Consider the following 12786-nt stretch of genomic DNA (forward strand, 5'->3'; position numbering starts at 1 on the left):
ATACTTAAGTAAATGAGAGATCTGTTTTTTATTTTCATTTTAATAAATGTGAGGGGAAAAATCTGAATGTTTTCCCTTTCATTATGGGGTATTGTATGTAGATGGGTGAGGGGGGAAAAGGCTGTAACGTGGAATACATCAAGCAGTATCCCTTTCTGACTGTATGTTGTCGACACCAATCTCTCCCCTCCCCCAGAGACAGATATTAGGAAATCATATCCTTCACCTGTAAATATTATATATATATACATTATTATTATTAATATTATTCTTAATCGGTTAATATTGTATTAATATGTACCTCTCAGAGTGACAGAGCAGGCGGAGGAAAACAAGATGACAGCCAGTAACCTGGGCATTATTTTCGGCCCTACGCTGGTCAAACCACGACAGACTGATGCAGAGGTTTCCCTGTCTTCTCTGGTTGATTACCCTTACCAGGTGAGTACCTGTAGACTAACCCTTACCAGGTGAGTACCTGTAGACTAACCCTTACCAGGTGAGTACCTGTAGACTAACCCTTACCAGGTTAGTACCTGTAGACTAACCCTTACCAGGTGAGTACCTGTAGACTACCCCTACCAGGTGAGTTCCTGTAAACTTACCCTTACCAGGTGAGTACCTGTAGACTACCCCTACCAGGTGAGTTCCTGTAAACTTACCCTTACCAGGTGAGTACCTGTAGACTACCCCTACCAGGTGAGTTCCTGTAAACTTACCCTTACCAGGTGAGTACCTGTAGACTAACCCTACCAGGTGTGTACCTGGGGACTAACCCTTACCAGGTGTGTACCTGGGGACTAACCCTTACCAGGTGTGTACCTGGGGACTAACCCTTACCAGGTGTGTACCTGGGGACTAACCCTACCAGGTGTGTACCTGGGGACTAACCCTACCAGGTGTGTACCTGGGGACTAACCCTACCAGGTGTGTACCTGGGGACTAACCCTACCAGGTGTGTACCTGGGGACTCGTTATCCAGTCTATGACCAATCAATAACTCTTGTAATGAAAAGCGCTGTGTAAATGAAATGTATTGTTATGAAAAGTGTTGCCTGTGACTTTTACAAATCAAAATGGTCACCTTAGTTTTTGCTCCTTTATTCACTGATGACTTGTATCCTCCCAGGCACTGATGGTGGAGTTGCTGGTACGTCACTTCCAGATGATCTTTGACGTGGCCAGCACCGTCTCCTCTTCCTCCTCACCCACCTCCACGGCGGACCAGACCTCCACCTCCACGGCGGACCAGACCTCCACCTCCACGGCGGACCAGACCTCCACCTCCACGGCGGAACAGACCTCCACCCGACTCACCCTTCAGGAGGAGCAGAGACTCAACCGTCGCTCCGCCTCCCTGCTCGACATCAAGGAGGTGAGGAGGTCCAAGTGTCTTGAATGATTCAATAATTTCTGCAAATCCGACCCATTGCAGAGGAGATGAACTGGAGTCTGAGGAAACCCACATCACTTTAGGGGTTATTTATTATATCAATCAAAGGTGGCAATTGTAAAGGGCGGACAAGGTTGTACGGGGCGGACAGGGTTGTACGGGGCGGGCAGGGTTGTACGGGGCGGACGAGGTTGTACGGGGCGGGCAGGGTTGTACGGGGCGGGCAGGGTTGTACGGGGCGGACGAGGTTGTACGGGGCGGGCAGGGTTGTACGGGGCGGGCAGGGTTGTACGGGGCGGACGAGGTTGTACGGGGCGGGCAGGGTTGTACGGGGCGGGCAGGGTTGTACGGGGCGGGCAGTGTTGTACGGGGCGGGCAGTGTTGTACGGGGCGGGCAGGGTTGTACGGGGCGGGCAGGATTGTACGGGGCGGGCAGGGTTGTACGGGGCGGGCAGTGTTGTACGGGGCGGGCAGTGTTGTACGGGGCGGGCAGGGTTGTACGGGGCGGGCAGGATTGTACGGGGCGGGCAGGGTTGTACGGGGCGGGCAGGGTTGTACGGGGCGGGCAGGATTGTACGGGGCGGGCAGGGTTGTACGGGGCGGGCAGGGTTGTACGGGGCGGGCAGGGTTGTACGGGGCGGGCAGTGTTGTACGGGGCGGGCAGGGTTGTACGGGGCGGGCAGGGTTGTACGGGGCGGGCAGGGTTGTACGGGGCGGGCAGTGTTGTACGGGGCGGGCAGTGTTGTACGGGGCGGGCAGGGTTGTACGGGGCGGGCAGGATTGTACGGGGCGGGCAGGGTTGTACGGGGCGGGCAGGGTTGTACGGGGCGGGCAGGATTGTACGGGGCGGGCAGGGTTGTACGGGGCGGGCAGGGTTGTACGGGGCGGGCAGGGTTGTACGGGGCGGGCAGGGTTGTACGGGGCGGGCAGGGTTGTATTTAAAGATTCACCACCTTGGTAAGAATCAATTGACTGTTTGGCTTTGTTGTGGGTCTTTGTCGTTCCTAAACCTTTTGGCTTGTTTCCAAGCAGAGCACCGAAGTCTACAAGAGACACTCGTCGGTCATCCCATCCTCTCATATCCTGGATGAGGTGAAGACAGGAAGGACCGGACCAGACAGGAGAGAGTTAACAGCCCTGGAGAGACTCAACGGCGTCGGCTCTGCTGCTGGTTCTCCCAAGGTTTGTTTCTGAGTGAGAGAGTTAGTTAGTTATGAAATGTATTTCACAGGGACAGTGCATATTAATCATCATTGCAACATCTACAGGTTCAACATCATTGCTAAAGTGTCAGAGTTAGGAATCAGCAACGAAGCTCATTTCTGTCTGTTTTGTCCCATAGGTACAGAGGTCTACCCTTGTGTTTGGTCGTCCCAGCATCAATCTCTCCTCCTCTACCTCCTCTACGGCCCCTCGGGTCCAACTTCGCACCCAGCGCTCTAGAATACTGTTCCGACCAATCAGCATGCCCTTGGAGCGCCTGCCCCTCCCCACCCCCTCCCAGGTCAACACCCATCACTTTAATAGTTTTTTTTTTTAGGACAATATACTGGAATTGTCTTCTGATGGTTTTTAATGTGGTGTAGTATTGTTCTTTTTCATTTCTGTGGCTGTAAGTATGATACAGCGACAGTATTTCCCGTCATGAGGATTAATAAAGTACAATCTCATCTCTCAGGTCGTTGAGAGGAACAGCAACGACGCCGCCATGTTGGATCCCACCACTGACTCCATCATGGAGTCGGCCGAACCGGAGAAGGAAAAGCCTCGGATTGGTGAGGGGTCAAGGGTCAGTACCTATTTTATCACACCCTTCAATCCCCAGGTCGTGCAGCGTAGGACCTGGGATAGGAAGTATAAACACTACGATGTCACGCCACGCACCGCCATGATCATGGCTAATTTACCGCCTGCCGGTACTGGCCCCGGAACACAGCCGACAGGGAAGCAGCCGACGATGCCGACACAACTGTCCGTGTCTGGGCCGACTAGCTCTGCTCTCCCATCCAGTGGTAGTGTCGGCACCATATTACCCAACAGCCCGGTGTCGGTGAAGGCTGGCCAGACGTCCAGAAGAGACAGAGAGGAGACTAAGGACAGGCCTAACTCTGCTGCTGGAGGTGATGGGGAGACAAGAACATCTACCAACTCCCCCATAGCGTTCAGACAACCAAGGAATCTGCAGCCTCCGCCCGGAACCTTCTACAAGCCTCCTGGTTCTTCAGGCACGAGAGGCTGGCCATCATCAAGTACCTCTGGGACCACTAGCCCCATCAATATGTCCCCAACTTCTACTGTTAAAACCTCTTCCCCGACTTTTCCTAATGTTAAAACCTCTTCCCCGACCTCTCCGACCTCTCCTACTGTTAAAACCTCTTCCCCGACCTCTCCGACCTCTCCTACTGTTAAAACCTCTTCCCCGACCTCTCCGACCTCTCCTACTGTTAAAACCTCTTCCCCGACCTCTCCGACCTCTCCTACTGTTAAAACCTCTTCCCTGACCTCTCCGACCTCTCCTACTGTTAAAACCTCTTCCCCGACCTCTCCGACCTCTCCTACTGTTAAAACCTCTTCCCCGACCTCTCCTACTGTTAAAACCTCTTCCCCGACTTCTCCTACTGTTAAAACCTCTTCTCCGACCTCTCCTACTGTTAAAACCTCTTCCCCGACCTCTCCGACCTCTCCTACTGTTAAAACCTCTTCCCCGACCTCTCCTAATGTTAAAACCTCTTCCCTGACCTCTCCGACCTCTCCTACTGTTAAAACCTCTTCCCCGACCTCTCCTACTGTTAAAACCTTTTCCCCGACCTCTCCGACCTCTCCTACTGTTAAAACCTCTTCCCCGACCTCTCCTACTGTTAAAACCTCTTCCCCGACTTCTCCTACTGTTAAAACCTCTTCCCCGACCTCTCCTACTGTTAAAACCTCTTCCCCGACCACTTCTACTGTTAAAACCTCTTCCCCGACCTCTCCTACTGTTAAAACCTCTTCCCCGACTTCTCCTACTGTTAAAACCTCTTCCCCGACCTCTCCTACTGTTAAAACCTCTTCCCCGACCTCTCCTACTGTTAAAACCTCTTCCCCGACCTCTCCTACTGTTAAAACCTCTTCCCCGACCTCTCCGACCTCTCCTAATGTTAAAACCTCTTCCTCAACTTCTCCTACTGCTCTCCTCCTCCTCGCTTCCTCCCGTTCCTCCACCATTACTTTCTCCTCTACCCCTATGGTTACCACCGCCACCCTTCAGACCTCAAACCTCGCCATACACTGTCCACAGGACTCAGTGGACAGCTCTGTTAGTGTTGACCCTGAGGTTAAAACCTCCGCTGACCTTCCACCTCCCCGGTCCCCTCCCCCCAGCAGCCCAGAGGACCTCAGCCCCACTGAGGCCAAACCGCCGCACCAAAGACTGAGACCCCGGCCCAAACCCAGCGCTCCCGGCGAGGCCCACTTTGTCTGAACCGTGATGTCGTCACACACAGCTGGGGACACAGAAAACAACAACAGAGTTGGCCAAGACTGCCATGATAAAGGTCACGTTCCTCCCGACGACATTGCAGACGATCTCACAACACCTGAAATAGGTACTATCAGCTAACCACGTCATATGATATAGCCGTCTGATGCCCAACTGCACAGTCCCGTGACGTGGCACACCACCATAGGCAGTCATTACTTTGCATCAACCGATCTCTTTCCTCCCTTTGCGTGGCTCTAGGGAACAGGGGTGATTATTGGGGGGGGAAAACCCCAACAGTGGCAGTCTTGAATTACTGTTGACGTCTGTAAGCAGGAAGTCTCCCCACTGTGGATGATGTCATATTGCCGAGTCTACTTTTACAGCCAAAACCCCGTTTTTATATATATGTGTGTGTCTGTAAATCATTTCTACAGTGTGTATCTCTGTGCCAGATTGTATATTGGGAAAATAACTATTATTTTGATGTCAGAAGGAGTGTAAAAAGGTAGAACAGAAAAGTGTTACCTACATGTGTTTTAATATATTGTATCGATGGGCCAGTAACCGAAAGGTTGCTGGATCGAATCCCCGAGTTGACAAGGTAAAAATCGCCTCTGAACAAAACAGTTAACCCACTGTTCCCCGGGCGCCGAAGACTTGGATGTCGATTAAGGCAGCCCCCCCCGCACCTCTCTGATTCAGAGGGGGTTGGGTTAAATGCAGAAGACACATTTCAGTTGAATGCATTCAGTTGTACAACTGACTAGGTATCCCCCTTTCCATGTTCTATGATGAAGTCAGAACAAACAGACACATCAGCAGAGGCTGGTCCATCCTAATCAAATATACTTCTCTAAGTACTATACAGAATCCCACCATCTGCAATTCATTGAGTTCTGTGTCAATATTGTCTGATGTCCTGGTCAACACTCCCCGTTACATCTGATGTCCTGGTCAACACTGAACTGTTACATCTGATGTCCTGGTCAACACTCCCCGTTACATCTGATGTCCTGGTCAACACTGAACTGTTACATCTGATGTCCTGGTCAACACTGAACTGTTACATCTGATGTCCTGGTCAACACTGCCCGTTACATCTGATGTCCTGGTCAACACTGCCCGTTACACCTGATGTCCTGGTCAACACTGCCCGTTACATCTGATGTCCTGGTCAACACTGAACTGTTACATCTGATGTCCTGGTCAACACTGCCCGTTACATCTGATGTCCTGGTCAACACTGAACTGTTACATCTGATGTCCTGGTCAACACTGCCCGTTACACCTGATGTCCTGGTCAACACTGCCCGTTACATCTGATGTCCTGGTCAACACTGAACTGTTATATCTGATGTCCTGGTCAACACTGCCTGTTACATCTGATGTCCTGGTCAACACTGAACTGTTACATCTGATGTCCTGGTCAACACTGCCCGTTACACCTGATGTCCTGGTCAACACTGAACTGTTATATCTGATGTCCTGGTCAACACTGCCTGTTACATCTGATGTCCTGGTCAACACTGAACTGTTACATCTGATGTCCTGGTCAACACTGAACTGTTACATCTGATGTCCTGGTCAACACTGCCTGTTACATTTTTGAATTAGTTACAAATATATTCTATATATATTCGTTTTTTGGGGGGGGGGGGGGGGTTCCAAGAAGGAACTGGAACTTAAACCAAGTTACTCTTCTCAATGAAATCATGTAATCAGTTCTTGAAGTCATGTTCGAGAGAAACAAGGAATTAGTTCTATTGGGAATGAAATACAATTTTTGTTTTGTACAATTAATTATACAGTGCAGGAAATGTTGTCATGTTCTGGATGTAGGGATCTGATTTATATCCACATGATGCACTTACTTAATCCAGGTCCAATGTTTTTACAAGCTTTTCATTTGTATTATTGCGCAGTGAATGGATGGAAGCCTTTTTAAAAAATGTTTTTATTTTACCCATAATCCTGTTCAGGTTTAGCATCTGATACTTCATGTCACCTTTTTTTTTTGTTATGTACCTGTTTACGTTTTATATACGTTACTTTGAAACTGCACGTTTTGTTGCAGTGAATTATTTTAAATGTCTTGTGACCATACAAAAACATCTTGCATCACATTTTAAAAGTGTAGTTGAAACTTTACTTGAGTGTTGACATTTTATGTTGTTATTAGCAAATGTCCAATTTCTGTCATTAACAATTAACATACAGAGCCTTCAGAAAGTGTTCACACCCCTTGACTTTTACCACATTTTGTTACAACCTGGATTTAATAAAGATTTTTTTGACACAGGCCTACTACACACAATGTATGTTTTTTTATTTCTACAAACTAATTTCAAATGAAAATCTGAAATGTCTTGAGTCAATAAGTATTCAACCCCTTTGAAACATCACATCCCCCAGTAGAATACAAGGGTTAAAATCAGCAACACAATATGAATCATCACATCTCGATATGAATCATCAGCATCTCAGTGTGAATCATCACATCCCCCAGTAGAATACAAGGGTTAAAATCAGCAACACAATATGAATCATCACATCTCGATATGAATCATCAGCATCTCAATGTGAATCATCACATCCCCCAGTAGAATACAAGGGTTAAAATCAGCAACACAATATGAATCATCACATCTCGATATGAATCATCAGCATCTCAATGTGAATCATCACATCCCCCAGTAGAATACAGGTTAAAATCAGCAACACAATATGAATCATCTCGATATGAATCATCAGCATCTCAATGTGAATCATCACATCCCCCAGTAGAATACAGGTTAAAATCAGCAACACAATATGAATCATCTCGATATGAATCATCAGCATCTCAATGTGAATCATCACATCCCCCAGTAGAATACAGGTTAAAATCAGCAACACAATATGAATCATCTCGATATGAATCATCAGCATCTCAATGTGAATCATCACATCCCCCAGTAGAATACAGGTTAAAATCAGCAACACAATATGAATCATCTCAATATGAATCATCAGCACGCCTAAATAAGTTGAGGACTAACATTTTTGCTTAACAAGTCACATAAGTTGCATGGGACTCACTCTGTATGCAATAATAATGATTTTTGAATGACTACCTCATCTCTGTACCCCACACATATACAATTATCTGTATAAGCATTCAACAGGGATGCTGGCCCATGTCGACTCCAATGCTTCCCACAGTTGTGTCCAGTTGTCTGGATTTCCTTTGGGTGGTGGACCATTCTTGATACACACAGGGAACTGTTGAGGGTGAAAATCCTGTTGCTGGACGCTGCTTGGGCCTGATGGATGTATCCCATAATCGAATGGCCTGTGCTACCTGGGACTCTTCATCTGTCTGTGTTTTAATGGTCTGTGCTACCTGGGACTCTTCATCTGTCTGTATTTTAATGGTCTGTGCTACCTGGGACTCTTCATCTGTCTGTGTTTTAATGGTCTGTGCTACCTGGGACTCTTCATCTGTCTGTGTTTTAATGGTCTGTGCTACCTGGGACTCTTCATCTGTCTGTATTTTAATGGTCTGTGCTACCTGGGACTCTTCATCTGTCTGTATTTTAATGGTCTGTGCTACCTGGGACTCTTCATCTGTCTGTGTTTTAATGGTCTGTGCTACCTGGGACTCTTCATCTGTCTGTATTTTAATGGTCTGTGCTACCTGGGACTCTTCATCTGTCTGTATTTTAATGGTCTGTGTTACCTGGGACTCTTCATCTGTCTGTATTTTAATGGTCTGTGCTACCTGGGACTCTTCATCTGTCTGTATTTTAATGGTCTGTGTTACCTGGGACTCTTCATCTGTCTGTATTTTAATGGTCTGTGTTACCTGGGACTCTTCATCTGTCTGTGTTTTAATGGTCTGTGTTACCTGGGACTCTTCATCTGTCTGTGTTTTAATGGTCTGTGTTACCTGGGACTCTTCATCTGTCTGTGTTTTAATGGTCTGTGTTACCTGGGACTCTTCATCTGTCTGTATTTTAATGGTCTGTGTTACCTGGGACTCTTCATCTGTCTGTATTTTAATGGTCTGTGTTACCTGGGACTCTTCATCTGTCTGTATTTTAATGGTCTGTGTTACCTGGGACTCTTCATCTGTCTGTGTTTTAATGGTCTGTGCTACCTGGGACTCTTCATCTGTCTGTATTTTAATGGTCTGTGTTACCTGGGACTCTTCATCTGTCTGTATTTTAATGGTCTGTGTTACCTGGGACTCTTCATCTGTCTGTGTTTTAATGGTCTGTGCTACCTGGGACTCTTCATCTGTCTGTATTTTAATGGTCTGTGTTACCTGGGACTCTTCATCTGTCTGTATTTTAATGGTCTGTGTTACCTGGGACTCTTCATCTGTCTGTATTTTAATGGTCTGTGTTACCTGGGACTCTTCATCTGTCTGTATTTTAATGGTCTGTGTTACCTGGGACTTACCTACCGAGGAAGTCGTCTCCATTTGCTTCTCCTCATCCATCTTGTAGTGGAGTAGACGGAGGCCTGCCCTGAATGCCTCTGCTGATCCTACAGCTATTGTATGCAGTAGTCATGTGCCAATGAACCAAAGTGATACTGTTAGCACTGAGGCGGTGTGCCCTAGTAGGAAGTCCACTGTGTGCAGCCCTCCCTGCACTAACATAAATAACATGAGAATGTCTACTTCTGCTAAGCTTCCCAGTAAAAGCAATGCAAACTGTCCAGGTCAAATAGAGTAGAGCCATGAGGTGTTGCTGTTTATTGAAACCAGGTTTGCTGTTTATTTGAGCAATATGGAAGGAAGTTCCATGCAATAAGGGCTCTATATAATACTGTACACTTTCTTGAATTTGTTCTGGACCTGGGGACTATGAAAAGACCCCTGGTGGCATGTCTGGTGGGGTAAGTGTGTGTGTCAGAGCTGTGTGTAAGTTGACTATGCAAACAATTTGGGATTTTAAACACATGAAATGTTTCTTATAAAAAGAAGTGATGCAGTCCGTCTCTCCTCAACTCTTAGCCAAGAGAGACTGGCGTGCATAGTATTAATATGAGCCCTCTGATTACAATTAAGAGCAAAACGTGGCGCTCTGTTCTGGGCCAGCTGCAGGTTAACTAGGTCTTACCTTGCAGCACTGGACCACACAACTGGACAGTAATCAAGATTAGACAAAACTAGAGTCTGCAGAACTTGCTTTTTGGAGTGTGGTGTCAAAAAAGCAGTGCATCTCTTTATTACAGCTAGACCTCTCCCCATCTTTGCAACCATTAAATCTATATGTTTTGACCATGACAGTTTACAATCTCAGGTAACGCCAAGTAATTCAGTCACCTCAACTTGTTCAGCAGCCATGCCATTCATTACCATATTCAGCTGAGGTCTAGCACTTAAGGAATGATTTGTACCAAATACAATGCTCTTAGTTTTAGAGATGTTCAGGACCAGTTTATTACTGGCCACTCATTCCAAAACTGACTCCAGCTCTTTGTTAAGCTTTATTTGGATGTTTAACACATATATTTTCAAGAATGTTAAATGTTTGAATTTGGTATTTTTGAATTTCGCGCTCTGCAATTTCACCGGATGTTGGCCAGGTGGGACGCGAGGTTGAAAATGCCAGGTTATGGTCAGTAATATCAAAGGCTGCATTGAAATCTAACAGTATATCTCCCACAATCTTATTATCAATTTCTTTCAACCAGTCATCAGTCATTTGTGTCATTGTATTTGGTCAAACACAATTTTTTCCAACAGTTTGCTAAGAGCTGGCAGCAAGCTGATAAGTCTGCTGTTTGAACCAGTAAAGGCCGCTTTACCACTCTTGGGTAGTGGAATTACTTTGGCTTCCCTCCAGGCCTGAGGACAAAGACTTTCCTCTCATCTCAGATTAACGATATGACAGATAGGAGTGCCTATAGAGTTAGCTACCATCCTCAGTGGCTTTCCATCTAAGTTGTCAATGCCAGGAGGTTTGTCATTATTGATTGTTAACACTCATTTTTCCACCTCTCCCACACTAACTTAACAAAATTCAAACGTGCACTGCTTTTCTTTCATTATTAGTTTTTTTATACATGAATATAACTGCTCACTGTTCACTGTGGGCATTTCCTGCCTAAGTTTGCCCACTTTGCCAGTGAAATAATCATAAAAATAATTGGCAACATCAAATGGTTTTGTGATGAATAAGCCATCTGATTTGATGAAAGATGGAGTTGAATGTGTCTTTCTGACCATAATTTCTTTTAAAGTACTACAAAGTTTTTTTTCCATCATTCTTTATATCATTGATCTTGGCTTCATAATAAAGTGATTTCTTCTTGTTGGGTTTCATATTTCATACATATACATATAGACAACATATTCTAATAGACTACATATTCATATATTCTACATATTCATATAGACTACATATTCTAATAGACTACATATTCTAATAGACTACATATTCATATAGACTACATATTCTACATATTCTAATAGACTACATATTCTAATAGACTACATATTCATATATTCTACATATTCATATAGACTACATATTCTAATAGACTACATATTCATATAGACTACATATTCATATAGTCTACATATTCTAATAGACTACATATTCTAATAGACTACATATTCATATAGACTACATATTCTAATAGACTATATATTCTACATATTCATATAGTCTACATATTCATATATTCTACATATTCTAATAGACTACATATTCATATAGACTATATATTCTACATATTCATATAGACTACATATTCTACATATTCTAATAGACTACATATTCTAATAGACTACATATTCATATAGACTACATATTCTAATAGACTATATATTCTACATATTCTAATAGACTACATAATCTTACCTCTTTGTTGATTGATATCTATTGAATTGTGTCCATTTTCTGTTTTAGAAAGATTTGTACAAATATAAAAAGACAGATGGTATCATCATAAAAACAATATAAATTTAAATCATTTAATGGACAAACCTTACCTTAGATTATGGAGTTCTTTACATGTTTCAGTTAAGTGCTCGCACCTGCTGTCCTTTCAAGTAAAAATGTTTCAGTTGGGCAGTTAGGTTCCTGCAAGATCCCCCACCAACTAAGGAGGTTCCTGCAAGATCCCCCACCAACTAAGGAGGTTCCTGTAAGATCCCCCACCAACTAAGGAGGTTCCTGCAAGATCCCCCACCAACTAAGGAGGTTCCTGCAAGATCCCCCACCAACTAAGGAGGTTCCTGCAAGATCCCCCACCAACTAAGGAGGTTCCTGCAAGATCCCCCACCAACCAAGGAGGTTCCTGCAAGATCCCCCACCAACTAAGGAGGTTCCTGCAAGATCCCCCACCAACTAAGGAGGTTCCTGCAAGATCCCCCACCAACTAAGGAGGTTCCTGCAAGATCCCCCACCAACTAAGGAGGTTCCTGCAAGATCCCCCACCAACTAAGGAGGTTCCTGCAAGATCCCCCACCAACTAAGGAGGTTCCTGCAAGATCCCCCACCAACTAAGGAGGTTCCTGCAAGATCCCCCACCAACTAAGGAGGTTCCTGCAAGACCCCCCACCAACTAAGGAGGTTCCTGCAAGACCCCCCACCAACTAAGGAGGTTCCTGCAAGATCCCCCACCAACTAAGGAGGTTCCTGCAAGATCCCCCACCAACTAAGGAGGTTCCTGCAAGATCCCCCACCAACTAAGGAGGTTCCTACAAGATCCCCCACCAACTAAGGAGGTTCCTGCAAGATCCCCCATCAACTAAGGAGGTTCCTGCAAGATCCCCCACCAACTAAGGAGGTTCCTGCAAGATCCCCCACCAACTAAGGAGGTTCCTGCAAGATCCCCCACCAACTAAGGAGGTTCCTGCAAGATCCCCCACCAACTAAGGAGGTTCCTGCAATATCCCCCACCAACTAAGGAGGTTCCTGCAAGATCCCCCACC

The 12786-nt window shown here is 45.7% G+C and overlaps 1 protein-coding gene across 2 annotated transcripts in view; it reads left to right on the forward strand.

The window, feature by feature from the left end:
• The window catches only part of LOC120020685 (rho GTPase-activating protein 29-like), a 72253-nt gene extending 66753 nt beyond the window's left edge, over positions 1-5500 (forward strand). For both annotated transcript variants that reach the window (XM_038964389.1, XM_038964390.1), the window contains 5 exons: positions 309-441; positions 1130-1375; positions 2426-2575; positions 2736-2897; positions 3072-5500. In XM_038964389.1, coding sequence (XP_038820317.1) covers positions 309-441; positions 1130-1375; positions 2426-2575; positions 2736-2897; positions 3072-4853 — 2473 coding nt within the window. In that variant the 3' untranslated portion in view covers positions 4854-5500. The remainder of the gene's footprint in view (positions 1-308; positions 442-1129; positions 1376-2425; positions 2576-2735; positions 2898-3071) is intronic.
• Positions 5501-12786: the final 7286 nt, after the last annotated feature.

The sequence above is a fragment of the Salvelinus namaycush genome, chromosome 25 (assembly GCF_016432855.1).
Source record: "Salvelinus namaycush isolate Seneca chromosome 25, SaNama_1.0, whole genome shotgun sequence".
NCBI lineage: Eukaryota > Metazoa > Chordata > Actinopteri > Salmoniformes > Salmonidae > Salvelinus > Salvelinus namaycush.